This window comes from Colossoma macropomum, unplaced genomic scaffold (assembly GCF_904425465.1).
Source record: "Colossoma macropomum unplaced genomic scaffold, Colossoma_macropomum, whole genome shotgun sequence".
In the NCBI taxonomy this organism is placed as follows: Eukaryota; Metazoa; Chordata; class Actinopteri; order Characiformes; family Serrasalmidae; genus Colossoma; species Colossoma macropomum.
In genome coordinates this window covers 34,040,810-34,064,476 of record NW_023494789.1, presented here as the reverse complement: position 1 = coordinate 34,064,476, position 23,667 = coordinate 34,040,810, and the positions used below count along the sequence as shown (strand labels likewise).

Genomic DNA, 23,667 nt, shown 5'->3' with positions numbered 1-23,667 from the left:
TTTGGTGCTGTAGAGAACACTTCTCAAAAAGGTTCCCTATGGAACCATATAAACCACACACTCTTCATCAATTATAGAACCATTTCTTTACTAAAGAACCCCTGAACAACCATTTTTTTAAGCATGTAGTCTTTGACTGATTCAGCTGTTTAGTTGCAATCATTCTGTTAGGCATTACTGCGTTATTGCTGTACTCTCTGTATTGCAGACTTGAATGCAATATTTCCACTCAGGTGCTGTAGTAGGTTTGCAAATTAGGCTAATTCCATTGCCATGCCTAGAACAGACTTCACTGAGAGGGCAATTCAGTATCTAATAAGGAGATTTAGTATCTAAAAATGTAAGCTAGCAATGGGCATCCCATAATATAATCTAATGGATCTTTTCTGTAAACACTGTTTTCCTTGGTGTTAGCAACTATTTCTAAGTGTAACTTGCTGTTTAACAGAATATTTTAAAGTGATTCAAAGAGAAGCATCTTTCATCTTTAAGTTAAATACATATTTTTACCTCACAGTCATCCAATAATTTGTAAATGTAGGGTATTGATTAGGAATTTATGAATAGCCTGAACATGAATATACTAATAAACACATTCTTATTCAATTCTTTTTTTTTACTTGTTTCAATAACGTCTTATTGTATTATTGTCCATTTTTTACATTGTCCACTAGTCTGTTAGTCACTGTCTTAGGACACTTGCCAACACCTGCAATGTTTTTAGAGACTGTATCAAATGGTTGTAGAGTCCATATTTGTAATGGCTTGTAATTATGTAATAAAACTCAATTGACTGAAGTGATAACTCGGAACTGCGAAAAATTACAGGACCAACAGCCATGAAAATGTAATAGCTATGTAAGTTTTCTCTCTCTTTTAGTAAATTAAGAGTTAGAGAAGCAGCAGTAGCCATGCTGTTTCAGCAACTGGTTGATAAATAGTCTTCAGTCCCCAGCATGCACTCCAACATAATGTGCACTCTGACTCTCCTACCCCAACAACAGTCTAAGGGACAGCGGTTACATCTCAGTTCTACACATTTTCACACCTGTCCTGTCACCAAACATACTAGCTGCATTTCAGCTGCAGTTTCACCAGTATAAACACCTAACGTTAGCTCAGCAGCCCAGAAGTTGAGGCCAAGTATCAAGGAACTTGTAGCAATGAAAGGATGACAGGTGTCTAGTTCAAGACAATAGGTAGGTTTAAAAGACTGAGCTCCTGGGGACATTTAAATTTTGAATATTTTAAGTATCCATGTAATATTTCAAGGGTTACTACAAGTGCCTATATTATACTGCAGATGTTTTTGCGTATTTTGAATGAAAAATGGCCGGTTCGGGTTAGTTCAACATTAATTAAAAAGGAAATAAAAACATTTTTCTCTGGCCCACGGATTTGTTGGGATTTTTTAATATGGCCCCTTTAGTGGTTGAGTTTGACATCCCTGCAGTACAGTATAATCCTAGCAGTTTGTTGTTTTAGCCTGCAGAATACCGCAGGTTGTCTGCACAGGTGTTTCTGCAGTTAGACCCTGTGGGTAAAACTAAAAAAATCAGATCACATAATCTGCTAACATTACTCAGTTAATTCCTGCACAGTAAGTGACTTAAACAGGTTTGAACAGGGCCGCGTAGAACGCTACTTCTAATGAGCTCGCGGTTATTTTAAAACAACTCGCGCGCACCGGAGTTACGGAGTCCGTTAAAAACCGTTAATATCGTGACTCAGACGGTAGAGCAGGTAAAGTTGGCCTTAAAAAGCCAAATAGCGAAAAAACTGGCAAACTGTCGAAAGGTAAGTTAAATTAACGCTCTCTTTTCTAAAACACCACCCTTTTCTTTGTTTCCCTAACACCACAAGCAGCTAACTAACTAATAAAACAACAGCTAGGTTAACTTAGCTGGCTAACACTATGTTTGGAACTAACTTTAGCTACGTTGTTGTTAGCAGGTCATAAGTCCAAAGGCAGGAAAAAGTCGACTTTTGCTAGCGTTAAATTATGTTAAAGTTAACTTAGCTAGTTAGCAAACGTAGTCCAAGGATAACGTTACGAAATAACTAACCAGTTCTACATGATAAACCTAGCTAGCTAGCTAGTTTTTAGAAGAAAGAAACGAATTTCTGGCTAGCTAGCTTGATGACAAAATGTGTGCTCGAGGTACCTAACTAGCTAGCTACGCTAACGTTAGCTAGGTGAGATAATTATTCCTCTTTCTTATGCTTTGTTGCAGTATGGAGAGAGCCTTTAACTTCAAGCTGTTAGTACCTCCAAGAACCAACTTAGCTCAGGTGTCAGCCATGAAGCCTCAAGATTCTGGCCTGTTTGAGGAGAGCGACAGCTTTATGACACCAGTACAGGTAGGCAGGCAGTTAATGTCTACATTTACAATAGAAAAATATCTTCATGTAACCCAACGTGGCTTTATTTTGTTTCCTTAGGGTTATCATAAGTGTTTTGATAAAGAGACAAGTTTGCCATTTTCCAACACCAACATGGTGTTGCCCACAAAGTCCCCAAGAGTAGGTAAGAAAGTGCATAAGTTGATTTTAACTCATGAAATGCTTACGTTACAGTGTAATGTCACTACAAAACCTTAACATAATTACAACATTTCAAAACAACTTTTTGACTGTTTTCTTGAAGAGGTTGCTAAGAAGATTGCCGTGTTGCCAATGGAAAAAGAGGAGGTTGTATGTGTTCATGGTTTTTTATTATATTTTTCGTGCTGTTGATTTCATTGGTTCAAGCAAGTATGCTGATTTTTTTTTACGTTATTTTGACAGACATCATTGAGATGCAGCCAACTGTATTCCAAACTGTTTGAAGAGGCAGAGAAAATTAAATCCTGGAAACTGAAAATGGACTGTGAATTTTTACAAAAAGATAGGACGCTTAAGGAGAATAGAAGAACAATCGAGACTCAGCGTAAAGCCATACAGGAACTTCAGGTATGTAAGACTAGTTTTATTATTCAAAAAGACAAATGTTCAGAAACCAATAGTACATAGTAAACTATGTTTAAAACAAAATGTTTCCATTGTGCATCTGTTACAGTTTGGAAATGAAAACCTTAGCATGAAGTTAGAGGAACAACTCAGAGAAAATGAAGATCTGAGGAACAAGTGTGTACAGCAGGCATTTTAAATATAGCATGCAACTCTTTAATGTTTGTTTTTAATTGTTTTTTGTTTGTAATTGTAAATTGTAATTTTCAGGAATAATGCAACAAGGAATTTGTGCAATATTCTGAAGGACACGTTTGAAAGGTCTACCGAGAAAATGAGTCTGTGTAAGTAACGCTGAAAAATGTAACGGAAGTCATTTGAGTAATTATAATTGTTAAGCTCTAATATGTTGTGTTTCTTTAGTTGAGGCTGAAAGAGAAGAAACACATGGTCTCTTCATGCAAAATCATGAAAATATTCAGGTACCTATTGCTTTTCACAGCGTTAAAATAGTGTTGAAAATAAGGTTGATGTGGGTTTTATTTTAAAGCAGAGGACATATAACTCAGTGTTAGAATCTGCGCAGGAAATGTTTACAATGATAGTGAATACATTATAGGGTTTCTCAGTGGCTAAATGACTTTCTGCTTTAGTTTAGAATCTGCTTTAATTTATAATGAGCCTTCACCATTAAGACACCATTAAGGCAGTTTCTGGATTCAGATTAAGTCTTGCCTTGATGTAAATCGCTGGACATTTTGATACACTTTGCCTGCATCGGTTGCATTTTGAGTTATGGTTGCCTTTGGTTCTTGCAGAGGATGGTTGCTGCATTTGAAAATCTTCGCATGCAAGCTGAGGCTGACCAGTTAGAAATGCTGAAGGGTAAACAATAAGAGTACTCAAAGTTTTATTATGCAATGCAGCGCTACCAGGATAATGTAAGGGTCTTGCCCAGGGTTTCTCATTCCTGCTCCTGATGACAGCACTCCAACATTTCACCTATTTTCTCTGAACCATCATTTGATTATCAAACCCTTCATAAATTGGATCAGGTGTGCTGGGACAGGATGTAGTTGAAACTGTGCAAGGTCCCAGAAGCAGGATTAAGAACCACTGGTCTGTTTGTTTATAATTATTTTGTCTTTTTTGCACATATCACACAGTTAGAGAAGGCCTTAAACAGTTTGAGGACCTTAAGTTAAGGTTTGAGAATGAGTATCACATGAAGGAAGAGGAGGTATGTAGTTTGCTTATTAAATCTACATCTACATCAATCTACACACTCTAGAGGTCAGTATTGGGACCATAATAAACTTTCTAATATTGCAATCAATCTGCCGTTTATAAATATACACTTATTACCCACTTCATTAGACAATTTCCTGGAATCTACATTTGTTGTCCATTTTATCAGGTCCATCTATGATATAAGTGCACTTTGAAGTTCTTCAGTTACAGATTGCATAATTCTCTGCATAGTTAATTAGCGTTGTTTCCATGTTCATCAATGGTCAGGAACACCATAGGACCACTACAGGTGGCTGTAGGTTTACTCCTAATTTCACTTGTTTTATTGGTTGGTCTCAGCATTGCAACCACACTGGCCTGAAAACCTACAACTCGGTTTAAAAACATGAACAGTACTTCTGTGTGTGATCCAATCTGTGTAACACAAGCACACACTAACATGCCACTACCATCAGTGGTGGCCCTGTATGCAGAGAAACTGATGGACTACAATCTGTAATTGTAGAACGTCACATTGCACCTATATGATAATTGGACCAGATAAAAAAGACAGTAAGTGTAGATACAAGGTATGTGTGTCTAATAAAGTGGCCAGTGACTGAACACTGTTATTACAACAGTAAGTAAGTATGTAATGCTTTTCTGTGATACTGTTACATTTTACTAGCTGTATGTTTTCTTTTTAAGGTTTCCATACTACAAGGAAAGCTAACAGAAAAAGAAAGTGACCTTAAAGAAATGTTACTTAGTCTCCAAGAGACCCAGCAGAGCTACAGTGAACTTCAAGAATCTGCAAGTATGATTACACTGTAAAATAACATCGTACAACACACTTTTATTTTTTAAAATGTGATTCTTTAGGCAATTATAATTTAATTTTTTAGAACGGCACCAGGAATTACTTCACATCTCTAAACAAGAACAGGATAAACTTGAGGAAAAATTGAAAAGGACAGAACAACTCAGACAGGAGACTGAGGTTTATGCTAATATGCTCATAATATTTTTATGTGACTTGAAGAATCATCTTGTTTGCTTGTGGATTTATTCTATTGTTAAACACTAGTTCCACGTTACTTGATGTTTCCATAGGAACACCAGAATGTTTTAGCAGTCATAGTTGAGCAAACCAAAGAAAATTATGCAAAGAGCCTTCAAGAGAGTGATGCCAAACTTGAGGAAGTGAATAATATCAAAGAACAACTGGCACACAAACTGAAAGAGACAAGGATTACTGTAGAGTCTTTGCAATGTTCACTAACATCCGAGAAACAGAGGCAAGTTGACAGAGAACACGTTTTTATGCATCAGTTGGCTCTAAGCCAATAATAAGTATCGTGCAAGAAAATTACACCAGTGAATAATGAATGGGTGTACGTTAATAACTATTTTTTTCGCATGCTCATTGACTGAATTGCCTTATTTTCACAGGGCCCAAGAACTGGAATTGAAGCTTAGCTCAATATCTGAGGAGCTCAACGAGAGGAATGCAGAACTCGGTATGCAAATAGGGTGCTTATAATTAGCTTTACACCTTGTTGGCCTCTTTCTGAAACTAAATAAATTGTAATCACACAGAAAAAATAAAGGAAGAAGAAGAGGAACGTAACAATGAAATACAACTGCTAAAAAATGAACTGGTATGTAGTCTTCTCACCAGACCATTTGTATTTTCACTGTGTTTTAATAGTTGCTCATTAAGCTAATGTATGTCAATACTCTTATGAAGGACATGATGTCAGATGTGCTTAAGTGTTCAGAGGAAAAGTTAAAGGTGGATGGGGGAAAGATTCTTCAGCTCACCGTAGAACTTGAGGATAAACAAATGGAAATAAATGAATTGAAGGTAAAACAAAAACCCTAAGTCAGTATGAATATTTGTAAAATGCAAAACAAAAAATGTTTCAGTACCAAAAATAAAACAAACTCACATGGAAGTAGTAAGTAGGCTTACTGTTGTTTGCAAAAGTGTGAGTGCCCTTGGTCATATTAAAGTTCATTCTTGTTGATTTTCTAAGTGAAAATAATCATAATGATAATAATTATAATGCTTATTTGTTGTGTTTAATGTGGCCTGTGCACGTTATGGTGCCTCTTATATTTATATTATAGTTTTTTTGGCAATGTGTTAAACTCTGTGTTCTAAAATGTGCAGTTTTCTGTAGAGGATGTGTTAAATTCCTGTGTAGCATGTGTCAAATTATTTTAACTCCGAAAATCAACAAAACATGTAATTTGGCCAAACCCTTGCATACGACTGTACATCTAGTTCAGTGCTCTGCAAACAGACATGGGGTACGTAGATGATTATACATTTTTGAGCTTTTTTGTTGTTAAGTGATAGTGCATTGATATATAAACCTTCATATTTAGATTATGCTTATATACCACAGTATTTCGTTACATGATTTGTGTGTTTTATGTAAGAAGATAACCATAAATTAAATGCACACTGAGTTGTCTTTTTCAGTGAAGGTTTTATATATTTAGTGTGTTTATTTACATGTGATAGTGTGTGTAGTACTTACAATTGTACATCTATTAATTCTTGCAAGGAAAAACTGAAGATTGCTTCTACTGAAAATAAAAATGTAGTGGAGACCCTGGAACAGGCTGTAAATGAGCAAAAACAGATAAAAGAACATCTTCTTTCGAAAGAGGTAAGACTGTTTTATCCATGACTAGAGTTACAGTTAAAAATAAAAAGCAGAATTACATTATGTTATATATTGTCATTTTTCATCTAGATGAAACTGAAAGATACTGAAGAGAAATTATCTGAAGCACTGAAGAATGAAACAGAAGCATCCACTCATATTAAAAGATTGAAAAAGGATCTGGATCAACACAAGTAACAGCAGTCACTTCCTTTGCAGTCACATATGCTTTTTGTACTGTTGTTTATGTTGAACTACAGTGCTCAAAATGTAGTTACAGTTGTTGGTCATTTGTGGCAGATTGTGTATTATTGCTATGACTACTACTGAGTATGAGTAAATGATAAAAATGATAATTAAGTAAAGATGACGAAGCACTTATTTTCTAAATACGCCACAAAATGTTTCACATTTTGTTTTGTGATGCCCTCCTGCCCGTCTTTAGAGAGAAATATGAAGATTTGCTGGAGAGGTTTCATCAGCTTCAGCTTAAGAAAAACACAATGCAACAGCAAGCTGAAGGAGGTGCTTCCGAGACCAAGATTCTTGAGTCCTGTCTCAAGGTATTGTGCCTATAGGGAAGGAAGTATGATGAAAAAGCCAGCCGGTGATTGTTTGATTATGTTAGTAGTAATATGTGATAGTATCTAATTTTTTTTTTCAGGAAACCAAAGAAAATGAGGAAAAGATGAAGATGAAAGTAGAGAGACTACAAGTGGAAAAACAACAACTACAGTAAGATGGAAGTTTTTTTTTTATTTACGGTAGATTTTGCATATTTGTGACTATTTAAGTTTGTCCCACATGAGAACTTAATGTTACAGAATGCAGTTAGAGATGCTAAGTGCAAAAATTGAGGAGCAACGTCAAGACTGTGAGAATATTGAAGAACATTTAAAAGATTCTGTAAGTGTAACATTTTCCTGTGCTAACATAAGAGAAAATCAAGGATAAATAGCAATATGTGGGGGTTTCAGTACGAGTATTTGAGTACTCACTCTCAATGACACTCTCAAAACCAGTATTTACATTTTATAATTAGCCTTACTTTAAATATGTTTGTTTGTTTATATAGTTCATTTTTTAATCAAAATATTCTAGTTTTAAATTTGTAAAAAATATTTGGCTCAATGTACCAAAGATGCCGAAAGACAGGTGTGCTGTAACATTTTGATGTCAGACAGTTGAGTCTGACTGGATATTTGATTACTTGGACAGCAGCAATAACACAGAAGTTCATTCAAGATGTAAATCTTTTGAATTGTTTTTCTTGGTCAGTTTAGCTGGTTTACTGAAAGGTTAGCTCATATTCCAATTAATGAAATTTCATATTTCTTTGCAAACTTTAGTTCAATAGGCGAATATTAATCTTGTTCAAGATTGACGATTCGGCAAGTTATTTTAATGTTTTATACTAAATTTGTATAGATTTATAGCCATTCATGTGGTATAGGAATCAGCTAAACCGATTAGCTAGCCTTCCATCTCTGCCTCTGTCTCTCGGTTATGCGGCTTGCTACTGCTAAACAAGTGACTAAGCACACTCTCAGCTTCATCACCTGAATGTTGTTCAACTATCAAAACCATAGCCAACAATAAAAAAAAATGTTCATCTTTGTGTGAATGTTTTTTGCAATTTCAACATATTTCACTTAACTTCTCGTGCTTCAGAAAAGAGGTGAGTACATAAGGGGGAGCATGACAATGTTGAGCCTTTAGCTAACAGTGCATGGTTATGACATTTTTTATAGCCAGTCTTATCCAGCATTAAGTAATTGGTAAGTCTCTTGGTTTTATGATAAAATATTTTGTTTGAAACCGTGATAACTAATCAACAAACTCTGAAAATTGTCAAGAATCCACAAAAGTGTTCTAGAATTCTGGTGGGGTCTAAAAAACTAAGCTTCCAAATACTAAATAGCAAAATTAAAACCAGCATAGCAAACAAATACTTGAGTATTCTAATTATTTGGGTCAGCCCAAGTTATTAATTATTATTTCAGTTATGAGTGATTCACAAAACTATGATATGTGCATGTGTGCATGATTATCACTCTTAATCACCTAGAACAAAAGCTCCCAGAGTGAACTGATGAAAAAGGAAAGACATATCAAAGCACAGGAACTAAAGGTAAAAATTCTACTTGACTTTGCATATGGGTTTCCTGTTTAAAAAGAACAGCTTTTTTATTCTAATTTGCAAACTCCGTGGTTCTGTTTAGCTGGCAAACCTAAAAACTAAACTGGAAGCCAAAACCAAGGCACTGGATGAACACCTAAAAGAAGTATGTGATGCATCCTAATTTGCTTAAAAAAAGGAGTATGAAGCCTGTTATTTTTCTGTTAAATGTAAGTGTTCTGATGCATTTTAGAATAAAGCTCTGAAGAAGCAGATAGCACTGGAGAATGAGAAACATTTTCAGTATGAAAATGAGGTTTGATTTTTATATATACAGTTTTTTTCTGACACTTGCGAGTATACCCATTGTTTTTTGTGTTGGTGCTGATGCTGTTGTCTTTCATGTTCTAATGTAGATAACTAAATTGAAAGAAGAGTCACAGAACTTGAAAGAGCACCATGAAGAAGAGCTTAAGGCAGTGTGTTCTGAGCTCAAAAACAAAACAACATCAGAGGCTCAACTTACACTGGAGGTGAGATCTTTTGTTTTTGCTACTATATTCATAATGTCAGGTTCTAACTGGTCTGTTTCTGTTTTTTAAAACGTTATACCATTCTTTTTGGGAAACTCAATCCAATTTGGTTTCTACAGGTGCAGAAACTTAAACGAACAGCAGTGGAAGCTGTTAAGAGCAAAGAGGACACAGAAATCATATGCCAACAGAAAATATCTGATATGGTTGTCTTAATGGAGAGACATAAAGTAAATTCTTTTATGATTAACATTCACAGTAGTCATTGTGATCATAAAGTAATTGCCTTGCTGTACTTTCTTGTTATTTACTTATTTAAAAATTGAATTTAAATCAAATTGCTTTCTCGCTAGCATGAGTATGACAAAGATGGTGGAAGAGAAGGATGCAGAACTGAATGAGAAAAGAATGCGAGAAGCTGAAGTTAATGCCAATAAAACATCACTGGTAATAATTTTTATTTTCTTTAAAGTGTAGCTTTGAACTGTACAGGTAGAGGAGGTAGGATGACTTTAAAAAATGAAGTTTATATTTAAAATTCAGAAATCAATCAGTGTGTTGTGATATTACAGGAGTCATTTATATTACAGGACTAATATTTATGTAATTGCTATTAAATGTAATTTTATTGGACTTTTTTCAAGAGTCTCTTTCCAAGTTATTTTCTGAAAAAGCTGTGAATGAATATGTATTAGTCTACGATTAAGGCAAGTCTTCTGCCATTCCTACCCAGTACACATGTTTATGAGGATAATTGCATTTAAATTGAACTTATGTCCAGGAGCTGGAGCTTTCTCACCTCCAAGTTGAAAATGGACAATTGAAACAACAACTTGAAAAGGTCACAAGGGAAAAGGTAACATGTTGTTTCTGCATTGTCATTAGGGAAATGTTTCTGGACAAAACTATAACTTTAGTGTGAATATATGGGAAAATCTGGGGTGGAAAGTGGAAGAACTGACCAAGATGCAAACATCTCAGAAAGACAGTTATATGGAGAAAGAGGTTTTTGTCTTCTTCTGAATGCAGTAAAATGTGGTATCACTATGATTTTATTATACAGACACATTAATAGAGATAAGAAGTGTGTCACATTCACTTGCTTATTTTCCTTGTTTAAGGGGCATCTGGAACAAGAAATTCTGGCTTTGAAGAAGCAAATTAAATCCCTTGAAAAAGACAAGACTAAACAGGTGCAATATTAGTGTTAATTTAAAGCATTAGTGGAATCCCTCGTATACAATGTTGACTTGTTGGAGCAATGCAAATTGATAAAATGTTTGATTGTAGATTTCTGAAAGAACACCCCAAAATGGCAAGTCCTCTGAAACTCCAGAAGTTGCCTCCACTGAGATTTCAGCACATGCTCTTCCAAAGGACGCAGAAACATCCTCAAAAAATGCCTCGGCAACACCTCTTGTACATTTTTTATTCACTGTTTACATGTTGATTAATCTAATAGCACTTATTTGAGTTTGCATAAACAACTGTTTCTTAATAACAGAAATTGGGTGACAACCTCCTTAAAACTCCAACCTGGACCTTGGAAACAAATATAGGAACAACACCTCGAATAAGGGTATGTAACTCTGCTTTGCTTGGCTGTAATGAAAGGATGTGTGAGTAACTGAATGTATCATCTGCTGCAGTCTTTCAGAATACGTACACCACCCTCAACAGAGAAATCAGCCCCATGGAGGAAAAACACTCTGGAGCTAGACTCAAAATCTGACAGTTCAGAGCAAAATGATACACTGGTAAGTTCTGAAATGCTACTTCATCCACTTTCTCTGTTAGACCTGTCTTGCATCTTTTTCACAACTGTGTTATAAACTTTAAAAATGTAGATGCATTGTGTTGTACGTTTTGTTTTTTTGCCTTGTGTTGGCAGAGTTTCTCTTCAGCACCTTTGAAATCAAGAAAGCAAGCAAAAGAGTGTGGAACAGAGTGTCTGAACCTACTGAAGAAGGTATGGAATATAAGAGAACATAACTATTTAAGATCTTACGTATTTTTCTAGATTGAGTGTGATTGTGTCGAATTTTTCATTTGTAAAATAAAAGCCTCTAATTACAGGTGCAGAGTTCTAGTGTGTATAAGTCTCCAGGAGCAGCTCTAAAACTGGCAGCAATGAAGAGGATGCGGGATGCCGGATGGACTACCATTACCAGTTCAGACAAGAAGAAGAAAAAAGTAACTGATAAGATCTTTGCTTGACAACCTTTGTACAGTCTAACTGTTCTACCTTAATCAGTTAGATACCAAGGTCATTGTTGATTCCACAGTTTATTTCAGTTTTGAGGATAAATTACATAATACATGTATAGAGATTAGATAACATAATATTCTAAGATACATTTTGCTTGAGCAACAGTTATTTATTGCGTTAAAATTTTAAGTAACATTTGCTGTTACTGTTCAGTGTTAACTGTTTCATGTCTTGCTCTTTCAATGAAATAAAAATGCTTAAATCATTTGAAATCAGTATAAAAGTCCAGATTCTATGGTCTCCATCTACGTGGGTAGTGTTTCTTGCTTAGTAGTCCTCCACAGGGAAGTCTTTTTCTCATAGCCAATGCGTTTTCTTTTGAAGTACCGAATTGAATCTTTGAGGCTTTTACTCATTTGTCTTGAAGGTTTCAAAGCTGGTAGCCTCATAATCTCGGTCTGTCCCCTGCTCTTCGCGCAAGAACTCCAAGCGGAGCTGTGTGGGTGTGTAAGCAAACGTGGGCTGGTCTTCATCATTCAGTGTAGTCACTGTGGGGTTGTAGATCTGAGGGCCATCATAGAGTCCTCCAGAAATCACTAGTGTGTCATCTGGAACCACAAACTGTTCACCTATGAGAGTATATATGCAAATATAGTTAATTAAAAGTTATCATTAGTCATTATAGAATGAATGTGTAGCTTGCACAAATGCATGCTAGTTTGAACAGTAAGGTGGCAGAAATTTACTCTAACCTGTGTCTTCGTTATAGAGAGGACGGTGAGAATACTGAACCATTCTTTGTTTGTTCCTGCTAACTTTGTACACAATCTGCCCCAGAACCATCAGAACTATCACGCCAAGTACCACACTGAACAAAATGGTCATGGACATTTCTGAAAAATTCAAGCCAGCCCCTGCTTAGGAAAGAAAAAAAAACATAAAAATGTACAGTGAATATGAAATATTAATATTCATACAAATGTATTGCTGTGTAGTGATGTAGTATTTCACTCTTACCTGCAGTTTCATTGTTTGTTTTGTTCCCAAGAGTTGTTTCGGTGGTTAGGTATGCTGCTGTGGTGTTGGAAGTGCTCTCGTTCCCATGCACTGTGACTGCTGGAGAATTGAGCCTTGTAGAGACAGTGCTCATTGAAGTTGTTGTGGGTTTAGACGCGGGCTGTGTTGCAAGACTTGTGGGAGTTGTGTCTGTGGTAGTCAGAGTTATTTGTATTGTTGTAATCTTGGTCTGAGCTGTTGGGCTTGGCACTGTTGAGTTGCTCTGCGTGTTAGCAGGTGTGCTGTTAGTACTGTTTTGGGTGCTTGGGGTTGTTGAGTTCCCCGAATTGCCATTTGAAGGAGTTGTGTTACCAGTAGTGTTTTGGGCTGAATTGTTTGATGAGTTTGAAGTATAGCTTTCTGTAAGGTTTCCTGTGGTAGTGTGACTGCTTGGACCTGATGTAGTGGGGGTCATTGGTGGAGGGGTAGCATTTAGTAGAGCGAAGGAAAGTGTAATCAGGAGACCACATAGCATAAACGGATGATTGAACTTCTTCATGGCTATTCAGACGTCCCTTGTGCCCTTTAAAAAGTTACATGAAAAATATAAGGTTTTATAAAGTTCGTAGATGGTGGATGTTTGCTTCCATATAACATGAGCATGGATTTATTTCATACTACTGTCTCAAAATTATACTATTTTTAAATATTTAGTAGTGCTCAGACTTGGCATTTTCTGTACATAATCTTTTTGGCAAGAACATAAAAGAATTGACTTTTGCTCTTGGCATTGATCTGTTGGAATCAGTTATAGATAAACAAACTGTTATAAAGTTCCTTAGTTAGCATCGAATCTAGAACTTCATAATATTCTATTGTCTGGTCTGGTTAGTTAAATGGTTGATAATCTGAGAGTCTAATACCCCTCACGGCTACATTCCTACATTACATACCTGTGTCTGCCTACTGTTATACTCAAAATGGCGCTGAGATGAAACTGAATCCATCTCATTTTAGAGCCACATGGTCCAGCTAAACAAAGATCTTTATGTGGTCTCTCTACATATAGTGCCGATACTCTTACCTGTCCATTTAATACCACAATCGACACTTTGAACAATAGATATTTGTAAGACTGACAACATGGGTGTTTATAATTGTCTCAGCAGCTACAAGATGTACATTGTTCTTTTTCTTTTTATATTACTAAGAAGTAGTAAGCAGTAAGATTTTAACTCACCTTCTAGAAGGAAGAATGCCTATATCATGAAACCAGGAACTCACTGTTTATCTGAAGGCTATTGTTTTCCTTATTCCGAGAGCTCTATTCATTTTCCACTCCCAGAAGAAAGGAGAGCTTAACAGTTGGCCCTACGTCACAGGCAGGTAAGAGGGAGGGCCTCCCTGTGCTACTTCCTTTATGGTCAGGTTGGCAAGGAAACAGGATCTGTCAGCCACAGTATGTTTAACTCTTTGTGTGTGTTTGCATTGCAGTAGTGTGTGTTTTTGAACTGGTTTCTTGCTTAGGCTCAGAGCTCAACACATCACTTCACCTTCATAACCAATACATAAAGGGACAAAAACGTTTTAATCAAATATTTATAAAACCAATGATTTTCTGTTTGTAAATACTGCACACTAAAGTGGTGCATAACCCATGATACCAAAAAAAAACAAAAAACTTATTATTTTTTTTTTTGCATAATTTGTTTTCAAAATACCAACTAAGTTTTTAAAATATGTTTGCTATTACTTTTTTGGCAGCATTTGTGTGAAATCTGTAAATCATAGTTGAGTGCTTTGTTTGTTATCAATAAAGAGTTTGTGATTCCAACAAACCTCTATCCAAGACTTTATTTACAATATTATGAAAGAATGCAAAACTTCTGTTGGATCATCAAGACAGCTCCTGGAGATCTACCTCCCTACAAAGTTTACTTCCAACACTAATCAACCACATTTGCTCCAAATAATGTTTTCTGCATAGGGTCTGTATGAGCTAGCTGAAGTATGTTGTGGCTTTCAGAGTTTTTGAGCTAAATTTCACAGGAAATACATCTCCAGGTGGAGGGTTGGTGATCCCTGCATTACAACTTGGTGATAAAGTCTTTGTCCTTTTCTGTCGGCTTCAGCTCTAAATCAGTAAAGTATGGGTTGTCCAATCCATAGAGTTGGTCTGGCCCAACCTTCTCTATCAAGTCTGGTGCAGAGTTCTGTTGAGTTAACAAGAAATTCAGTAAAATAACTTGTTACTTTGTAACTTAATAAAGTTAAACACATCAGAATTACAAAGAATTACTAGTTCCTAGATTTCTTTATTTAGAGCCACAGAATGAGAAGCTGTACCTCGTCGTCCTTTCTACACCAGCCAAAGCAGATGAGGTCTTCCTTTCTGATTAGCAGTTCTGGCCTTATTTTCTCCTGTTTACAGCCACCTAAAATGAGACAGCAGAATCCATAGAAAGGGTTCAGATCCCACTTCACTGTCAGTCTCACATGTAGGAGCATATACAGGAGTCTTTCTCACCTGAAATGGCACTAATGATAAGCCCACTGATCAGGGTCGCCAATATGCCCACAGGACAAAAGTACAGGTAAGACAGAGAGTACCAAGAGTCTGCTAAAGCTGGTCTCTCATTGCTGAAATGGAAAAAAAATACACGTTGAGATTAACAACACACACAAAGCACGTAACACCAAGATATTTCTGTTCTACTTAAATCAAATGTTATTAATTTTTCTGGCAATCAGTATTAGGCACAAGTGGGTCACTTATGTCAAAGTGAAACAAATGGAGAATTAATAGAAATGAATCATTCTTGCATTGGTGGTAACGTTGGTGTGACTGCGCTGGACCATGTCGCCACTGTAGTGGTAATGTTCATGTCGGAAACGCATCCATCCACAGTGAGGAAAAGTGGCCTTGTCTTAGCAGGTAGAGGAGGGTACACCTGCGCACCAATGCCCACCCACAGTGTCAGAGCAAGGCCAATGATCAATCCAGCCAGACCTCCCTGGAAGATATTGAAATACTGTTCAGTTTATGTAGAGTTCATTAGGACAAAAGGATTATTTTGCAATGTGATTATAACTATGTTTTATAGTAAATACACAGTAATATGAATTTTGTGTATTTATGGTGTTCACAGAATCTCAGTAAGTCACAGCAAAATACAGTTTGACTCTTACAGTGGAATTAGCGCAGCGGAAGAACATGCCAAGCAGGAAAAGGCCCAGGAGAGGTCCACTGATCATACCAAATATGGACAATGCTGCCTATTGGGCGGAGTAGAATAAGACGTACATGTCATTACAATTATTATCCAGCAGGAGGAGCTGTTACATCTTTAACTGAGAGGCCTTAATGCAGAGCCTACGTATTTACGCTGTTGTGTGTAATACCAAATGTGGACGCTAGATGGTCATAGCTTACAGAAAGTATGTATTTTAGGCATTTCGTGTTTTTTATCACAAGCAAAGAAAAAAAGTCTGTTAAAATTTTACCTGCAGTACACTTCCCATCAAGGAGGCGACCGCTGCCATAGCAATGCACACGGCCCCGAAGAATACACCTATAAAATGTATCGTACAAGCGTTTGAAAACATGTATATTTAAATATAAGACCCTCTTAATGACACTCATTTAGCCACTGAATAGGTGGTAAAAGCGAGGCTAAACAATTACAGATCCTGTGTGTGAAGAAAACATGGCTCATACACATGCGCGGTTTGATGTGTTCCTGTTCTGTTCAGAATAACTGCGATGAGTCCGCTGATAAAGTTAAATTGTGAGGAAAAACTTAAAAGCTTTTAATGAAGCCGCCACATAGCGTTTATCTCCGTCTATATTCAGCTTTTACCGGAGCAGATTCGCTAGTTGCGCAATCTTGTGCAGCGGTTGTTTACATCTGAGCAGAAGTGAGTTACTGTAAATACGTAAAATAAGAGGAGAGTGGCTTTAAATGGCTCCAGCTCTGAACACATTCTCCAACCCTGAACACCCTCTCCAGCCCTGAACACACTCTCCAACCCTGAACACCCTCTCCAACCCTGAACACACTCTCCAACCCTGAACACACTGTCTAACCCTTAACACCCTCTCCAACCCTGAACACACTCTCCAACCCTGAACACACTCTCCAACCATGAACACCCTCTCCAACCCTGAACACACTCTCCAACCCCGAACACCCTCTCCAACCCCGAACACGCTCTCCAACCCCGAACACCCTCTCCAACCCTGAACACACTCTCCAACCCTGAACACCCTCTCCAACCCTGAACACACTCTCTAACCCTGAACACCCTCTCCAACCCTGAACACACTCTCTAACCCTGAACACCCTCTCCAACCCTGAACACACTCTCCAACCCTCACCATAATCTCGATATTCAGTGCCCTTAAAATGTCCATGTAATTCTCCAATTCTACGACGGAATAAGAAAATATAATAATCATCTAGTACTAATTTATATATTAAATCATTTATTTTTAATAATTGGTTCATTATTAAATGATTTGATCAATAGAGGAAATCTACTTCACGTTCAATGTCAAAGTCAGTACACTAGATGGCGCTCTATTTTGCTTACTACACTTTACCACATGCAACGGGAATACATTTCCTTAAATTTTCAAATTATTGGTCAAATACAATCTATATCCATATATTATACATACAATGGACACTATTACATATAATTCATCTATATATCTGCATATATTTCAATATATTGATGAATTTTAATGTGCTAACATTGGCATAAATTTAAATATTCAAAAATAGCAGAGTTAGACATATTTAGCACACACACTCTCAAAAAAGGTACAAAACTGTCACTGGGGCAGGACCCCTCTTGTCACTGAGGTGGTACCCTCAAGGGTACATCTCTGTACCTTTGGTCAGGGAACATAACTGTTCCATAATCCATTGAAATTATATTTTCTAAGTTGTATTGACTCAACACATCCTGTCTCGTCTCCAGGCTTTTTATTTTCATTTTAATACCAGGTTATGAAAAGGTACAAATATGTACTTTTCTCCTGGGAAAAACTTATTTAAAGTACACAACTGGACCTTAAAACCGCTGTTATACCTTTAAGAGTTCATTTACATTGTTTGTACCTTGAGGAATGGAAAATGTACCTGCACAGAACCTTCATATCTAACAGTGCATATTTTAAAACATAATATATTGCACATATGACGTACATATATTTTTAATATGTGCAAATATATGTATATATATTATCCTTTCATATGGGGTTCAAGACCCTTTGAGGTCGACTGAAGACTTGGTTAGCAAGTACTATTTGGAGCTGGAATGTCAATGTTCAGTGTCATGAGCTTAATTAATGCAAGATCTGTTCTGTCCTCCACTCTGGTAATGTTTAAGATCAATGCATGCAGCTGTCAGTGAGAACTGGTTGTACTGAAACTCACTCATGCCCATATTAATCCAGGATGCCTGTTTCTCAGTCATGCTGGGCCACAAAGGCTTCACAAAGTCCTCCACCGTGACTGCCACCAGAGCATTAATGCTGGATGATACCGTACTGAGACACAAAAACAAATGAGTGACTCAGTGACCAAATGAAGGCAGTCGGATTTATGCAAAATAACACAAGCTGCTTACGTCAAATGTTTGACCATTACTATGACTTAACATTCTCTTTTAGTGAATGGAGATTGTTCACCCCTCACCTCAAAGTGCCGCTGTAGGCAGCTGCTACAAACAAGCCGGGAACACCTGGATATTTTGCCAGCATGTCCATTACCAGGTACGGAAGGAGCTGTACACATACACACATATTAAATTACTTTGCCAGTAACAAGCTAAACGATATGGTAACTGTTTTAGTGTAGTGAGCTTCACCTGGTCTGAAGTTCCAACATCTTTGTTAGTGAGAGGATCACAGTTTTTGTAGATGGAGTACATAGTGAGGCCAGACAATATGGCCAGGCTCACAGTGACCCACAGTCCCACCATATTCACATACAGAGACCTACATAAGGTAATAGAGAGCAAATCATGAGTGCTGACACATTGTGTCCTTGTCCAGTTTTTAATATTGGGATATACAGCACGATGCAAGTCAGAGACCACCCTTAAATTAGTACAAGTTGTTCATTTTTCAGCGACAATTCCATTCTTTTCAGAAGACCTGCTTTCAGTTTTTTTTAAAGACATCTGCAGGGATATTCTCCCACACTTGCAAAGTTCAGTCTTAGACGTTGTTTGCATTTTCTGTTTTTCAAGAGCCAAGTGATACCAATCACATTCAATGATGTTGAGATCTGGACTCTGGGGTGGCCAGTCCAATTCTGAGAACACCAGCAGCTTCTTTGTTTGATTTGCAAATGGTGTTATTTTTGTTTGTTTCTTTTTCGCAGTAACTGATTGTTAACAGCTACACATTCTTTCAGACCCATAGCACTGAGTTGTTTTATCACAGTGAAAAGATGGACAGAAACCCCTGTGGCTTTTTTTCAGATCTGAAGCAAAAGTGGAGCTTGATTTTCTCCTCTCTCTCAAAGATGAAAGCTTTAAGTACTGTTTATCTGATGGAGATCATGGGTGGTCTACCAGATCTTGCACGGTTGTTAGGAGACCCTTTTTCTCTGTATCTTTTAATAATATTTGAAACCCAGTTTACTGTTTGTTTCACTTGTTTTCCTTTGATAGTCTCCTCATAAATATCTTCTTAAAAAAATCAGTTAATTATACTTAATGTCTGTTTTGACTTGAAAATAAATGAAGGGTGATCTCTGACTTTTTCTCAGGACTGTAGATCTACTGTTTTGATTGCATACTCACATTTTGGCATGAGTCATAGTTCGACAGGAGATATAGCGCTGCACCTGTGATTGATTAATGGAGTAAATTGACACCCACATCAAACTGCCCCCAACAACAATGGTCCAAAAGGTGTGTCGCCTCAGAGGATCTGGATCAAAACTGAAGAGACACTTGTAAAAAGATCATTTCATGGCTGTCTTAGCTAAACCTTGTTTCTCTGCAATAGAAACTTTATAGGAAAAAGAAAAGAACACTCTTGACTTAATGTTCATAAATGTAATGAGACTTTATTCAGTTAAACAACAACACACCTTAAACCAGTGACTTACTCAAATGTGTTTAGACGTCCAGCTTTGTAGTTATCTTCCCATATTTTTCCTAAGCCTCCCTGGAGCACAGCCCCACGAGCGATGACCGCCACAAACCCACTCAGCATAATGACCATCTGGAACACATCTGTCCATATCACTGCCTTCAGGCCTCCCTATGAGGAAAGGCATAGGGCTGCATTTTACTGAGTTGCTCATGCCAAACAGTGCTGAAACCATTCAGCAGACACTGCACATTCACAGATTCGACTGCTTCAGGATCTGGTTCAGTCCAGCTAATTCAAGAAATAAAGAAGAAATTATAATTCAACATGTTTGCATAGGAATAATTGTGTTAATAGTGGCCTGGATTGAATTTCAGTCAAATAAAATTGGATTCAACCTGAAATATAACTGACACTCAGCAACTTATTACATTATGGTATTCTGAAAGTTGGTGCTGACCAATGTGCAATAGATGATGCAGACAACTCCTGTGGCCACCAGCACTCCCCAAAGGTCCAGACCAGTGACTGCAAAGCAACCACAGAGTACTTTAGGAAATTTCAAATCATAACGTTAAAGCTCATTTATGATGCACTTTAATTTGTCACATGCAGCTGCGTAGTTGTAAAATGGACTTTGTATCTGTGTATATTATTAACGCTGTTTATGTCGATAATCACCATTCTTAGGACTGGCGCTAAGATAATATGTGTGTGTTACACAATCATAAAGAAATTGGACAGTGATATGAGTTCACTTTTAGAAGAGAACTTACTTTGATTGAGGGCGAGTGCAGGTGCATAGATGACCATGCCTGTGTACAAAGCCTGGCAGAAACAATAACAACCATTAGATGATTTGCTGTGAACATACTGGCTCTTCATTTATGACTATATTCAGTACACTGTAGCAGGACACCAGTGCATCAGCTAATTACATGATGTAAAAACAAATGCATTCTCTTTTTCCATTAAGATATGATTATAATTAACTCTGTCAGAAATGCAAGTGTTAATAATGCATGAATGTATTAATCATGAATGTCATGAAAACTGAACTTACTGTCTGAAATATGTACATAGATGTTCCGATCGTTCGGATAAGCTTATTGAAGCGCATCTCCAAGTACTGCAAAAACAAAATGGTTTTGAAAATCGTTTGTGAGATCAAATGAAATGGAATATTTTCACCTTTCTAGTTCCACCAGACAACAGTGTGAGCATTGCATAATTTCGAGTGCTGTAATGTGAGCCGATTTATCCAAACTATAAATAACGTCTAGGGCTATGAATAGACTTCAACCATTGAAATCAAACTGTTTGTTTTCATATTGATTTTTTCAGTATGAAGAGACCTTAGATTACTTTTACAGTGGCAAAGCAGCACAAACTGAACTTTACCATACAAATCATTCAGCACAAATTGATCATGTAGGATGCTGTCTGGTCTAGAAAGAGATCCTGAGGCTGTGATGAAATAGCTTGATGATGCATTCGATCTACTGTATCCAACAAACCTAACACTATCATATAATATTGTAGAAGCTTAGACATAACACTGTCTGAGAATCATTTCTCTCAGAATAACAGAAAAAAACAATTTAGTAAATTTTATTTCCACTCATCGATTTCCTTGCCAAAGGTTGACCCACATGGAAGCATCTGAAGACAGATCAATGGAGCTTATGACCCTGTTATTGACGCCCAGTCAGGCTTTTAGGGACTTCCCCGGTTGTCTGATGGCTCTTTCCTATCCTCAATCACCCCTGCCTGGACAGCTCTCTTACCTCGTATGTACTGGTGATGCCCAAACGGTAGAACAGAGGCACAAAAATCTCTGCACTGATGGTGGACATAATGGTATAAGAGAAGGCGAAGAGCCAGAACGGTGTGCCGTAGACATAGGCCTCTGCAGGGGTGCCAATCACTGTTATCCCAGACATGAAACTTGCCGTAAGTGACATGGCAACCGGCACCGCTGTCATTTGACGTCCCCCCAGCAGAAACTCAGCACTGCTGGTGTCCTTACGCCCTCGGATGGCCTGACACAACCCAATACCGGCTGCCCCCACGACCAGCCCAGCAAACACCACATAGTCCCAGACTGAGAATCTACCCACGGGACCTCCGGTACCGACCATGATTTGTTCCAACAGAGCAAATCTAACCTTTCAAGTACAATTCCTTTTTATGCTTATAAATACAGTTTTGGTCTTTTCCACAGGTATGCGTTTCTTCTTTGGCTTGTTGTGAATGCTTGAAGGTCCTCAAAAGAGTCCGCTCAGAGTGGACATCTTCAGCCTAAATGGAACGAAATCTTAAGTCCATTGGAGATATCTGTAAGAAAAAGGGATCCTCACACAGCTGCACTGAGTGCAGGTGGTAGTCCAGAGAGTTTGGTTCCTAGCTTTTATAATGGCCAGTAAGTTTATATATTATTGTTCCACTTGCTCAAGTGGTGGAAGGAGCCAGGTAGCTGCCCAACCCACCAATAGCTGATAGCGAATGGAAAGCTCAGCTGTCTTGCATCGAGGCCACAAAGAAACTTGAGTTAATGATCTCTCAAAGGTAGGAGATACCCCGTCATATGCCGCACTGTTTGACTGTTAAATAGAGGCTTTATAACCAGGTTCATAAAGTGGGCTTGGCTGACCTGGTGGTAGGAGTGTATGTAACGTTTCAGCAGAGCGGTCAGCAAAATGCCCAAAAGACAAAACATTTTGGGTGAGGAGATATATGATGCGTGATCAGGCTACTGTCTACTAAGCCACAAAAAGGCAAGCAAAATGCTTTTTGAAATGACCTGTTCTTCTGATGTAAGAATTAATCAGCACAACTAAGGTCAACCACAGTAACCATAAGGTTGTTTTTATAACATACTCCTGTAAATCTTGATTGCAGTTTGTTGGAAGCATTCTTAGGAATGTGTAAATGTGACTATGATGCTAACGTCAATTACTAGACAACTCATAAACTCCCATAAACCACCCCCCCTCCCTTTTTCCAAGATGAAATTATAGCATTGTGGTTCATTGTGTGTCTTCATAAGCAGCCACTGAAAAAAGTTAAGTAACTTACAGATTGTACTGAAGGAGCTAACAAAAAAATAAACAAATACAGGCTTTTGCCTCTTGAACTTTTGCTTCCGGCAAGCATGCATAACGTACCCATTCAGTTTTTCTGCTTTCATTTTAATAAATGACAGGTGTTTGATCCCCAAAGTTCTAAGGCCTAATGATATTAGTACTTGAATGAATAAGGAAACTTCTTGGGCTGAATGTAATGGATATCAACCTCTTGCTTTGTTTCTTTAAAATCTGTCTAGTCAGTGGAATGAGCTCAAGGCTTTGACCTTGTTTGCAGCAGCAAATAACAAGAGGCATCATTTGGACTCCAAGGTAAGATATGAAAGGAGGCAGAAAAAGAAATTCTTTTACAAACAATGCTGTTTTATTCATCTTCATTTGTGGCACTGGAATTGCTTTTCTCCCTCACTTTTTCACTTGAAATCTGAAGGTTGAAAACATTTATTTAAAAATGCTTTTTCTTCAGTAACAGTAATAAAATAAGGTTTGATAGAAATGTTTATGATTTACAAAGCCGGAAGCCAATTGGATTTTCGTCTCCGTAGTCATCTCCAAGCAAGTCAACATTCATAAAAGAGTTTTTACTGTGTTTAAATGATGTCTTAACTGTGGCATTTGTTTATGAGTTTTTTGATATCAGGAAAGCTGCAGTCATGCTGTCTGTTTTATCTCAGCCTGGCCGTCTTTGTGGACAGGTGTGAATTGTTTTAACAGTGGGGGCCTCTCACCCCTCCTCTTTTACCTCTCAGAGGT

At 37.4% G+C, this 23,667-nt stretch overlaps 3 protein-coding genes across 3 annotated transcripts; 1 reads left to right on the top strand and 2 right to left on the bottom strand.

The window, feature by feature from the left end:
* Nucleotides 1-2,235: 2,235 nt before the first annotated feature.
* On the top strand, nt 2,236-12,022 carry sycp1 (synaptonemal complex protein 1). Its single transcript, XM_036569672.1, is given in 33 exon segments — nt 2,236-2,361; nt 2,443-2,527; nt 2,648-2,691; nt 2,788-2,952; nt 3,059-3,126; nt 3,220-3,293; nt 3,373-3,431; nt 3,768-3,834; nt 4,116-4,189; nt 4,888-4,996; nt 5,085-5,179; nt 5,293-5,477; nt 5,632-5,699; nt 5,785-5,840; nt 5,930-6,046; nt 6,756-6,860; nt 6,948-7,051; nt 7,303-7,420; nt 7,522-7,592; nt 7,682-7,763; nt 8,926-8,988; nt 9,080-9,142; nt 9,393-9,509; nt 9,629-9,739; nt 9,863-9,874; nt 9,876-9,956; nt 10,291-10,365; nt 10,631-10,702; nt 10,800-10,928; nt 11,014-11,088; nt 11,159-11,266; nt 11,401-11,479; nt 11,581-12,022. Coding segments are annotated over 33 exon segments (3,003 nt in total). The 3' UTR covers nt 11,727-12,022.
* On the bottom strand, nt 11,911-12,898 carry si:ch211-105j21.9 (sialomucin core protein 24-like). The gene is made up of 3 exons (XM_036571082.1): nt 12,736-12,898; nt 12,471-12,635; nt 11,911-12,347 (listed from the first exon to the last, which is right to left on the bottom strand). Exons 1-3 carry the CDS (start codon nt 12,866-12,868, stop codon nt 12,127-12,129), a joined length of 519 nt encoding a protein of 172 aa, XP_036426975.1. The 5' UTR covers nt 12,869-12,898; the 3' UTR covers nt 11,911-12,126.
* A 1,652-nt stretch (nt 12,899-14,550) lies between these two features.
* slc5a8l (solute carrier family 5 member 8, like) lies at nt 14,551-22,401 on the bottom strand. Its single transcript, XM_036571081.1, has 15 exons — nt 21,616-22,401; nt 20,892-20,957; nt 20,605-20,656; nt 20,289-20,356; nt 19,845-19,999; nt 19,534-19,674; nt 18,592-18,721; nt 18,420-18,508; nt 18,159-18,271; nt 16,219-16,286; nt 15,904-15,990; nt 15,538-15,728; nt 15,242-15,354; nt 15,061-15,149; nt 14,551-14,927 (listed from the first exon to the last, which is right to left on the bottom strand). The coding sequence occupies exons 1-15, from the start codon at nt 21,967-21,969 to the stop codon at nt 14,802-14,804; spliced, it is 1,842 nt and encodes a 613-aa protein (XP_036426974.1). The 5' UTR covers nt 21,970-22,401; the 3' UTR covers nt 14,551-14,801.
* Between the last annotated feature and the right edge of the window lie 1,266 nt (nt 22,402-23,667).